We start from the raw sequence: 12,192 nt of genomic DNA, 5'->3' as shown, positions 1-12,192 counted from the left end.
TTATACGCTGAACTCTGTTTTCTTAGCTTTTAAATTTTGTTTGGAGGAGTTATCAGAGGTTCATACTCAGTGTTTTAAAGTGGCAGTTTCTCTATTTAGTTCACTTCTACATAGTGGGTATTCTTCGAAGTTAGAATAGCAAACTCCAGCTCTCTCCATATTTATGGAGGAGAGGGGCCACTCACATAATTTGCTGTGGTATAGAATTCAATTTAAGGTAGTGTTCCTGGACATTCCTCTCCTTCCCCCATACTTTCAGTTCATGGGTCTGATGGGTCTGTATTATGAAACTACATAGTAACAAATTATTAATTTCTCATTTATCTTACATTTGCCTGTCATTACTTTTGAAGGTGCTTTAATTTTAACTTTTTAGCTTAAAGACCATATAAGGGAGGTTGTTATAAAGTAGATTTTGATAGAAGTCACAGTTGTCACCTGCCTAAGGTGAAGAACTGTAAATTGGGAATCCAGACTGTCAGTATATAAAATCAAGGTCTGATCTGGCCACTTTTTAGCCACGTGACCTAATTTCAATTACTGAGCCCCAGTTTCATTTTCTGTAACATATGCTTGACCTAACTTTCTGCATTACATTGAAAATAACATGAGATGATTTCTCTGTGAGATTTCTTTGAAACTATAAAGTATATGATGTAGTGTTATACTTTTATCCAGTAGCCCTTATTTTTTCCATAGCCCATATGAATTTCTTCTATGTTAAAGTTCTTTTCCTTTGGTATACATATTTAACTTTGGCTATTATAGCTTAGGTACAACTAAATCTGAAATTTCTACACCAGTGCAAAAATCAAGAGACAGCCATAGAATTCTTTCTTTTTTGTAGAAAGGCTGCACCTAATTGAACATTCATCAGGGTATCAGGAAAGTACTCTTAAATTGGGATTTATCAAATTAGGAGTATATCACCTTATGCAAACAAAATTCTGATTAATACTAAGCATAAATTGGGAAGTGCTCATGGAATTTGAATCTTTTAGAAAGCTTTTCATGATTAAATAAACATTACTATAAGCCTTCACTGAGCCTTTTGTGATTAAATCAACTTTCTATGAGTTTTTTGCTATCTGGGTTAATACAGTAAGTAGATTCTATAGTTTTGGGGAATTTGGGAAGACATTTTAATATAAATAGGCAAAAGTGAAAGTCAGTCAAAAAGTGTTTGCCAATCAGTTTTCTAATTCACTGTAGTTAGTTTTGCTTCTAAGCTGTCTTCAAACCCCTTTGTTCCTCTTTATATAGATCTTTGAAGTATGAGTGAGGAAAGTGTGTAACTTTGAGAACTCAGTTTTTTCTTCCTCTTTCCTTTTCCACCTTTTTCTCCTCTAATTTCCCCCCTGTTTTGGTTGCTGTTAATGAAAAATAAAGTAGACCATATTTATTGTTTTAGTTTTTTGGGTAAATTTGAGTTAGGTCTGCTAAACTATTTCCATTAGTTTGATTATATTTAAATACAAAAATGTCATTCTGCATTGTACCTGGATTTTGCTTTTTTTAATTCATCATAGTATATCCAGCACCCATAGTCAATATCAAATAAATATTCAAATATTAACAAATGGTTTAACAGATAACGTTTTGCTTTAGGCACACAGAGCATCCAGGCTAGAGCTGTCTAATTAGATTTTTCTTCCCTTAGTCCTTTTCATGTTGCCATCTGGGGATGCTGAGTTTTGTTATAGATGAATTGTCAGGCATTAGATTTTTTTCTAAACTGGCAGTTTCTCATGTAAGTGCTGTTATAATACTGATGTACTATTATTTTATCTTAAAAATATATCATGGCTCCTTTTATCCTGTTGAATTAAAAATAATTATATTTGTGTATCCTATAAAAAGCATTAATATTTAAGCAATTTTGAATATCACATGGGGCAATTACAAATCTTAGTGCTTAGGGCCTAGGTCTTCCTATCCTAGTTCTGCCATTAAAAGACTGAGTAACTGGGAAAATCAGGATTAACCTTAAAGGGGCTAGAATTTTGTTCAAATTAAAATCTTTAGAATGTCATCACGTTGTATTAAAATAATCCCTTTGCAAGAAAAATTTCACATCTGTATGAAATACCAGATGAAATAGATTATCTTAGAAGTTAACTGTAATACTAAAAATAATGTGAGGCTCAATTTTCAAAATTTAGTTTTGGGTTTTTTTTAGCTGTGCTCCATTGAAGTAACTTGTGAATCAGCTAGTGTGATGGCTGCAACACTGGCTAATGGCGGTTTCTGTCCAATTACTGGTGAAAGAGTGCTGAGCCCTGAAGCAGTTCGAAATACCCTGAGTTTGATGCATTCCTGTGGCATGTATGATTTCTCGGGGCAGTTTGCTTTCCACGTAAGTAATTGTTTAATCTTAATTTTCTCTGGCAAAAAACTAGTCTGGACTAGTTCTTTTAAAAATGGCAATTTGAACTTTGCTTCTAAAGCCGTATATTAATTGAGAGAGAGGCTTGTTTTCAAGGTTAATTTGTTACAGAATTGGTAACGAATAAACAGTCTACCAGATGTTCTTAAGAACTTGTTTTATTTCTAGAACTTTATCATGTCTACTTTTAAGGCATTCCAATGTACAAGGTTTGTATAGACTTTCTTTTACTTTTAATATTTAGCCCTATAGAGCATACCTCAAAAATTAGTTCAGAAAGAATGCATAATTGTAATGTTTAACATTTTTGGTTATAACCATAGATGTTTTCAAGGACTTGAAGTATATTAAAGTTAAAACTTCAAAATATACTGCTTTAAGCTCAGTTATACATTTGCCACTTGTGAAATGTATAGACTTTTCTTATTTCATTCTGCTTATGTCAGTCAGCAAACACCCTGAAAAAGGTTTTAATTTTGAAAAATTTTTAAATATAGAAAAATAGATGCATTTACTATTATGCATCTCTCAACTCTAATAATTATCAGTAGATGACCAATCTTGTTTCATCTGTATGTACACCTGCTTCCCCTACCTTTGTCATAGTTCAGTCTATAATTTTAAATGATAAGGGCTCTGAAACCCACAGCACTGTTATTACACATTAAAAAATCCAAAAAAAGTTTAATCTTTAGTATCATCAAAATATTTGGTCAATGCTCAGATTATCTGGATTGTCTTATAAATTATTTTACAATGGGAAGCAAATAGGGGCCTTACATTATTTTGATTGATTGAATATCTCTTTATTTTTCTTCTTTAATCTATAATGTTTTAATTTTGAAAAATTTTTAAACATAGAAAAATAGATGCATTTACTATTATGCATTTACTATTATTATAGTCTCCCTCCTTGACCTTTCTCTTTTTTCTTGTTATTTTTGGTTGAAAAAACTGGGTCATTTATCCTATACAATATCTCACAGTCGAGATTTTGTTTATGCCTTCCATTGTCTCATGTATTCCCTGTAAGTTGGAAGATCCCCATTCAGGTGATTTTTGTTTTGCTTAGTTTTGTGTGAAATTACTTCTAGCAAGAGGTACTCAATGTCTGAATGTTATAAGCCATTGATGAATACTACCCTGATGATATTTTGTCTTTTGTCATATTGTTACATTTTGCATAATGTAAACTTAAATGTTTTGAAGAGGATTAGTTTGAATTACCATCTTATCTGTTTCCTCAGAATTTCTGACAGAAGACCACAGAGACTCTTTTAATAAGATAGAATTTCTCATTATGTAATCATAAAATATTTTTCAAAAATAACTTTTTATACTTAAAATACACATTTAAAAATTAATACGCATTTATTATAGAACAATTAGAAAATATAGTTAAAAAGGATAAAATAAAAACATAGTCCCACAATTTAGATGTAATCTACTTTCATTCCTTAGAGTATATCTTTATTTTAATATATCCCAACTGTTTTATAACTGTCTTTCATTTTATATATTATAAACACAGACAACTTTTTTTAATGTTGGAATTCTACTGTATTGCTATATACCATAATTTTTTAACCAATTACCTTATTGTTGGACATAACTTTTCTTATTTTAAAAATGTTAACATAAATGTCCCTTTTTTCAAATTATTTTCAGGTTGGTCTTCCTGCAAAATCTGGAGTTGCTGGGGGCATTCTTTTAGTTGTACCCAATGTCATGGGCATGATGTGCTGGTCTCCCCCTCTGGACAAGATGGGCAACAGTGTTAAGGGAATTCACTTCTGTCATGTAAGCATGTTTTCTTAATGAAAATAATGATTGTATAAGTTGAGCCATCTAATGATCTTTTTACTTATTTTCATAATGAATTGATGGCACACTGCCTGCCTATCTGCTAGTTATTAGGTAGCCATGGAAATACTCACAGAGGACTTTGTATTACCTCAGCAAGGCACTTCTCATGTAATCATTCTCACAGAAAATGACATTTTTTTAAAGCTTTTATTTTAATTTTTGTGGTTATAATTAGTTTTCAGTTTCCAAAAGCCCAGCAAAAGATATTAAACCTGAAGTAATTTGAAACTCACATGAATGAAGATTATATATATAGTTTATTGTTTATATATAGTTTATATATAGTTTATTGTTTTTTTTAATCTGCATGGTTGAATGTCTTTATTCATAAACTACCTTTAAAAGTCTTTTTTTTTAGGATATAAGCACTGCAACTTAAAATTGTTACTACTCTTAACTAATTCAGTATTTTATGTTGTTACCCAACTCTTGCTTCAATTTCAGCTTCTGGTTTATTTACATTTATTATGTCCCAGAGTCTGCACTGAGTGCTGTAATTTTTTCTGCAGACTTTCTTAATTAAAATTCTGATTTATTTTTCAGTTTTTTATATTCTGTAAAACTAGAGAATGACATTGGATTGGTTATAGACTATAATAGATTGTAACCAGAATATTTATATTTTTATATTTTTGTATTTTTTATGAATATTTGAAAGAATTCTTTATTATAGTGCCAGTTTTACAGACAACGAAAGTTAAACAATTTGAGTGGTCGAGTCCTAGTCATGCTAGTAAGCTGTGTTCTCAAAGGTTATATTCATATCTTCTTATTTTGATATCAGTCTGCTTCTTGATGCATCATGATGCTTTGTTAACATGCAGTAGTGCTTTGAAGGAGATAGTAGTTAAGTTGGACAGTATTCGTATAATTTGTTAGATGATGAAAAATGAATAGCCTGTTTCTTATACCCATTTTGCTTCTTTACAGGATCTTGTTTCTCTGTGTAATTTCCATAACTATGATAATTTGAGACACTTTGCAAAAAAACTTGATCCTCGTAGAGAAGGTGGTGATCAAAGGGTAAGCAAAATTCTTAGATTATTATGTAATATGTAATTCACCAGTTTAAATAAAATTTAGTTTAATTGTTAATGGCCTTCTTACTTTGCTGATCACGAATGAGTATAAGCAAATTGTTGACATTTTCATCCTGGACTAGTAGTAGATAGATATTAAATATTGTTGTTTTACTTAAATTAAAACTGGTTAGCCTAGCAGCAGGGTTCCCTTCTTTTCTCCATTGTTTTGCTATTTTAAGCAATAGTTTAAAGAATTGATTCTGTTAAAAGAAGACACATTGGAAAGTGCTACATACTATAAAAAGAAAGCCTGTTTTTACTCTTAGTATTTGTCATTATAGTCTTGAAGTTTATTTTGATGTGGATGGATATGTAAATGGGAAAAGGGGTTATAGTATTAGCAAGAGACCTTACAAAGCCTCATAATAAGTTTTATAAGCCACTGTAGATGAAATATTTTCCTATGAAGTTTTTAATGCAGTATTTTTAATGCAGTAATATAGTTTTTAATAAGATACTCTTATTTTGAAGTAATATTTTGTTATTAGTGTGCTTGGCTTCGTATTATTACACATATATACTACTTTTTTAGAGCTAGTACTGAGTCAAGACTTAAATTTCAGGAAAGATTTTTTCATCTTTATAGTTGTTCATTGGACCAAGGGACTTATTTTAAGTTTTAAATAAATATCTTTGCATTTCATATGGAAAATGTTTATAGTAAAATTTCCTAATTAAACTTGAAGTTCATACGAAGCCCTTACAAGTAAAAAATATTTTTAATACATAAACTAAGTAAATTTTCCTATCATTAGTTCCAATCAAAGTAACTTCTAATAATATATGAGAATTATTCAGAGCCAACAGAATAGAAACTCTGAGAGTCACCATGAGTAACATGGAGCAGAACATCAAATGGTGGTGGGTGAAAATGTTAGCAGATTTTAATAACATTCATTGAAAAATACCGTTTTATAGCTTGGACCTTTCTTCACTCAAGTGCACTAATAAATTATGTATGTTGCTTGAACAACTAGCATTCCTTTGGACCATTGGACTATGAAAGTCTCCAACAAGAACTTGCTTTAAAAGAGACAGTATGGAAAAAAGTGTCACCTGAGTCAAATGAGGACATCTCTACAACTGTAGTATATAGAATGGAAAGTCTGGGAGAGAAAAGCTAAAAGAAATGAGTTCTAGTTTCAGAACATTCTTCATTTAACCTTTCGAACACCTTTAGCTTTTTTGCATACTATATATATTTATTTGAGTGTTTGTGTTCTTAACCTTGGGTGCTTGAGCCATAAAGCTATTTTTTTTCTTTTAATCTTTGTGTAAAGATAATAGATTAAAAAGTGGAATTGCCAGTTTTTTTTTAGTAAATAAAGCACATTTGCTTTATTTAAAAAAATGCAAAAAGGAAAAAAAATAAAAAATTTTTTTCTTGGTGTAATGAAAATTTTAACTATAAAGTCAGGTAATCCCATTTAAAAATAGTAACAGAAATTGTGATTTCTTGGTTCTAAAATCCACACATTGAACTCATAAGTTTCATTATATTTTGTTTTTTCTTTTCTAATTTTAAAACTGACCTATCTTTAGTGGCAATAGGAAGTATTTCTATGCTAAATACAAAACTTTAAAAAAGACAAAATAGTGAATTCCAAATTATTTAATATAGCAGTAGACTATAAAATTAGCTTAAGTTTCCATTTTATGCCATTTTTAGAGATTGGCTCGGCTTTAAATTAAAAAAAAATTTTTAAAAATTTTATCAAATACTTTATAAGTTGTGTCTTTGCTTTTTTACTTTGCAAATCCTATGTTCTGTTAGAATTGTCATGTACAGGAGTGTGTTATGTTACTAAAACATTCCAGCCAAAGAATTTCAGATGTAAGATAATGACATGTTTCACTGTTAAGCTATAATGGTTACTTAGAAGGAGCAATAGTGAGTGTCTTCAAGTGAAATGTTTACCTAAACAATTTTATTTTCATATTATCCACATAACTTTTCTGTTATATTTAAGTATGAATAGTGAATCTTGGTTTTTAGCTTTTAATAATTTTATTCTAATAACTTCACAAATGCTAATGAATCTTTTATAATAAATTATAATAACATCTCATAAAGTTTGTTCTATTTGAACTCTTTTAGGGTACTTAGGAAATGAATTCAGTCTAAAGGTAGTAAGTATGCTGATAAAATATAGGTTAGATCTGAATCTTTTTGTTTGGTTATAAAAATGTAATATTAAGAATCAAAACTTGCTTTTAAGAGAAGGACTATAGGTTCTACACAAACTGATTTCAAATAATTTATGATATTTAAAGTCTGTCTTGGCAAAGTGTAAAATTCTGTAGGACCTATTCACACGTTTTCCTTCTTCCATATGCTTCTCTGGTTCTCCCTACAGTTTCCCACACCTTCAAGGTATTTTATTTTATTTTATTTTTTAATTATTTTTAAGCATGTAAATTTTGGAGGGGTAGGAATGGAGTCTAGAGAAGAACTTGATTGTTTCTTAATATCATGGCACACATGTCGTAAAATTTGTAAAGTAAATAAAGAGTATAGCAAAAAAGATTTCACTGGATAATTTAGATACTAGTACAATTATAGATGTAGAAAATCCTGATCATATGATGTCTTGAGTTTGGGAACTATGATATTAGGAAAAGAAGTTTCCTCCCAAAGGTGTTGATCAAAAGCCTTTTAGGCTACGTATTAAAGCTGATATATTTAAATAATTATATGTTAAGTTTTAGAGGGTTTTACCAAATGGTTACTTGAATGTTCCTCTAATGTACAGATGCGTATCCTAACTGGATGCTTCTGGTTTGGCTGTTTACAGGAGAGTGGTGTGTTGGAATGCCTCACTCTGCTATACCTTTAGACAGTGTCATTTGTATTAGTTTCACCAGAGTCATTTGTGGTTTGGGAGCTAAATGCCTTAATTGATAGTTTGCAGAAAAGGCTTTTACCCCCCATATGCTCTATATTGTTGCATTTTACTATTTCATTTGTAGGTTAGTTTTACTTTATAAAATAAAAACTTAATGTTTTATATTCATTTTTGTATAGATTTCAAAATTATGTTGTTAATTTGTGGCACTTTAATTATGTTGATAAGTCTGAAATGCACAGTTATTAGTAAAGTAGGGTTATCTAAGCTGCTATGTTTATAGAATCCTGTTAAGGATGAGCATCGAAAATTTTTGTAGGGAGGTATAAATGGAAGAAGAGGGAAGATATTGTGAATAGGCCCTCAAACTTTACTTAAAAAATAAAGAAAGAAAGAAATCTTTGCCAGATTTAAGGACATTATTTTGATTCCTTTAGTCTTTTTAATACCTTTTCAAATACAGTTCTTGAAAAGTACCAGTATTGTTAGATTTAATGTTTCATGCCATTACTGATTCTTGATATTCAAGCATTTAGAAATTAGCATATTTGTTTTTCTTTTTATTCATCATTAACATTTCATTTGAAATGCATATCCTTCCTGAAATACTTTATTTTTAGCATAAATGTTGTGCATTTTAATCTTCCTGTTTGGATTAAAACATTTGTGTTATTTAGCTTTCTTTCATTTGCTTTGTATATTTAATAATGTACCTTTTATTTTCCAGTATGCCTACTTTTTGTATTGTACAATAAATTTATTTCAAGCTGATTTTATTGTTTTTTTTTGTTTTTGTTTTTGTTTTTCTTTGATGAAAACATCTCCAGTATTTTAAGTACAACAAATAATTGGAATTTTAACTTAAAAAATTCTTTAAGAAGATACTATTAAAGTGTTTTATATTTTTAATTAATACTTGAGGCTGCTGTGAAGAGACCAGAAATACTCAAAAGGGCTTTGATTTTTTTTTTTTTTTTTTTTTTAACTGCAGTATAGTGTTGGAGTTTTTTGTGGGGAGGACTTTTTTCCTGCTGGTTGTACTAGGAGTATTTGAATAAAGACTTTTCTCCTAATTTTTTTTTTGTTGTTTTTCTATTCAACAACTTAAAAAAAAAAAACAAACACAACCCTGTTTGTAGATTCTTTCTCCTTTCTTAAGATCAATATCACTGATGTTATTGACTATGTAATTGTTTTTTTATCTGTTATTTGGAGTAGGAAAAACATATTGCTAAATCAAATGAAGAGTACCATAATATTGCTTTAGCATACAACTGTCAATCTCAGTAGAATTTATATTGAATGGAGTAACTATAATGTAGAAATTTACCTTAGCTATTTTTAAAGAATTTAATTTTCAGAAGGAACTTAGTATATTTCCACAGCATGGTCCAAATTATAACAAGGCTCCATGCATTTGTAGGTCAATTATAGTACTTAAAATTTTTCTGACGAAATTTCTATCCAGAGGAGATATCCAAAAAATATTGTAGAAGTTTTAAAACCGAAGGAAAACTACTGTTGTTTACAGGAATTTGTATTTCTCTGTGGGATTTTTTCATAAAGTTCTTTAGGGACTAGTAAATAAAGATTTTGTGTTTCGGTATACTTAGTATATAACAGTTTATGATTACATTGGGGTTTTTTTTTGTTTGTTTTTTGATTATTTCTGGTGGTGTTTTAAACCCATTTGAAGCAAAGGGAGAAGTGACTCAAAGAGCTCAGTGATCTTGGTCTGACAGTGTAGAGTTTCATAGGCATGTATGTATGTAGAAAGAACCACTGATAGAGACTGATGTGTCGGTCTATAGCATGATAATTTATATATAATATATGTGTTGTATGTGTTTATGTGTATATCTGTATATCTGTCTGTAAATATCTATCTTTCCATCCATCCATCCATCCATCCATCCACCCATCCAGATTCTGAAAATCAGCAGAAGTCCTTTCTACATAAGTATGTTATGTATCATGGTTCATTGATCTATTCTTATTCCTAGTTTTGTCATAAGATAACTAATATTTTTGCTGCCCCAGAATTTATAAAATATAACATACTTGTTCAATTTAGCTTTAATGATTTGCGGTTTCTGTTGTTGCTCTCATTCACTACCAGCACTATCCAGGGTGAGAGAATAACAATATTGAGTAACGCCACAGAAGAGTGAGCAAGAACAGCAGATTTCATGTGGAAGTTGACTGCAAAAACAGTTTTTAAAGTTTAGTATATAAAAAGATTGTATTTAACTTGAATAATGTACTTCTTAGTTTGAGCAGTTTTCTTGATAGAATAGTTTATTCTAAAAATTATGCAGAATTTTTTTGTTTTAAGAATCAGTTTTACTGTTCATTTGTAAAAATTTTGGTTTTTCTCCTAGAGGTCTTGAAAAAGCAAGAATGCATTTTTTAAAAAGTAATGTGATTTCTGCTTAGTTTCTTCACTATTTTATATTAAATATAGCATTATTGTATCATATAACCAAAACCAGATGAGTAATGAAATGCAACTTAAATTGCATCATGGCACATCCCTCAGATTTTCAGTTAGGTTTAGTCAGAATAGACTTTAGCTTAGTCCATTTTCTGTCATGGAGTTCAAAGGCAAAATTATACATCAACATACATTCAAGTGTATCAAGTTCAACCACATCTATTTGAAATTTTAAGTTATAACGTTTGTCTTTTACACTACTTAGAAATGGAAGGAATTTCATGGTACTGCGAAAAGTGGTTTTTTTATCCCTCTTCTCCCTCCTGCTACCATCCCCCAAGTATTTTATTAATGCGAATACCAGGCAATGCACATGACTTGAAGAAATTTAGAAATTATACTGTCTTAGTCTGGATTTCTGTTTTTAAAACTACTACATGGACATCTTGGGCAAAATCTAACATAAACAGAGCTGTCAAAACTTGATGTTTCTCAGAGTCCTTAACTTCTTAAATAGTAATAGAAAAATTACTTATTTTTTAAACAGAAGACGTTAAGTAGATTGCTCATAAATCTTTATATTTATTTAATGAAGTGATTCTGTTACTATGGTCTTTTCTATTTATATTTGTGAGCATATGAAAGGAAGGAAATTTTTTAAGATTGACTTAGTTTACCGTTTCTTTCGAAGATTGCCCTTTCTATAAGCTTTATAAGTTGTAGCTGTAGAGGTTTTTAACATATGCAAAATGTCTAAAGCCTGTGTTGATTAAAACTTTTATAATGGCTTCCTTAATCCCATAACCTTTAATTAAAATGCATAGGATACTAATTAGCACTTAGGCACATTGCTTTTTTGGTAGTATCTGTGATCTTTTTGCATAAATTATAAAACACTCTTTACTGAGAACTGTTAGGTATTGGTTAAATTTAAAACTGAACAAATTTATGATCCTTGAGGCCAAGTGCTACAATGAACTATATAAGCAGTTCAGGTTGGAGGCTCATGGGAAAGAGTAATGAAAAGACAAATCCTGGCACTTGATCTCATATAACACTGTTGCTACATTATTTGACTATAAATCACATTTACCAATTTGGAAACTTTTTAGTTAAAATCTCAATGGTAAGAATAATTTTTAAGCCAGATTTTAATATCTGAGGACATAATTTCTCTGGAAACTTTATTATTAAAAATAGTGATTTTTCTTAAAATTAAATAATTTACCTACTGAAATACTTTAAACCCTAGTACTTCAGTTGATTGAAATTGTCTGGAAGGCTTAGCTTTTGAAAGGAAAAATTCTTAGCTGACACAGTTTTAAATTTCTGTTTTCATGTTACATTTCTGGTGATTTTTGTTTATATTACAAAAATCTCTTTCCAGCAATTCCACTTGGAACCCCGAATTATAATTTTAATTCATATTCTGTAGACAGCTGAAGAATTTGTTTTATTTTTAGTACATAGTTCAACCTTTCCAGATCTTTGATGTTCTTTCATTTGCTATAATCTTGTAATTTATTAGAATCAAATAACTGAGCTCGAAAGTAATCTTAAAGGTTATCTGGTGCGAGC

At 29.9% G+C, this 12,192-nt stretch overlaps 1 protein-coding gene across 2 annotated transcripts in view; it reads left to right on the top strand.

Annotated features, from left to right (window-relative positions):
* The window catches only part of GLS (glutaminase), a 93,557-nt gene that overhangs the window by 57,752 nt on the left and 23,613 nt on the right, over positions 1–12,192 (top strand). For both annotated transcript variants that reach the window (XM_023528772.1, XM_011355947.2), the window contains exons 12-14: positions 2,180–2,356; positions 4,055–4,186; positions 5,183–5,275. In XM_023528772.1, the coding sequence (XP_023384540.1) occupies positions 2,180–2,356; positions 4,055–4,186; positions 5,183–5,275 (402 nt within the window). The remainder of the gene's footprint in view (positions 1–2,179; positions 2,357–4,054; positions 4,187–5,182; positions 5,276–12,192) is intronic.

Source organism: Pteropus vampyrus, unplaced genomic scaffold (genome assembly GCF_000151845.1).
Source record: "Pteropus vampyrus isolate Shadow unplaced genomic scaffold, Pvam_2.0 Scaffold2, whole genome shotgun sequence".
In the NCBI taxonomy this organism is placed as follows: domain Eukaryota; kingdom Metazoa; phylum Chordata; class Mammalia; order Chiroptera; family Pteropodidae; genus Pteropus; species Pteropus vampyrus.
Note: the sequence above shows the minus strand (reverse complement) of the source record. Positions and strands in the feature narration are given on the sequence as shown.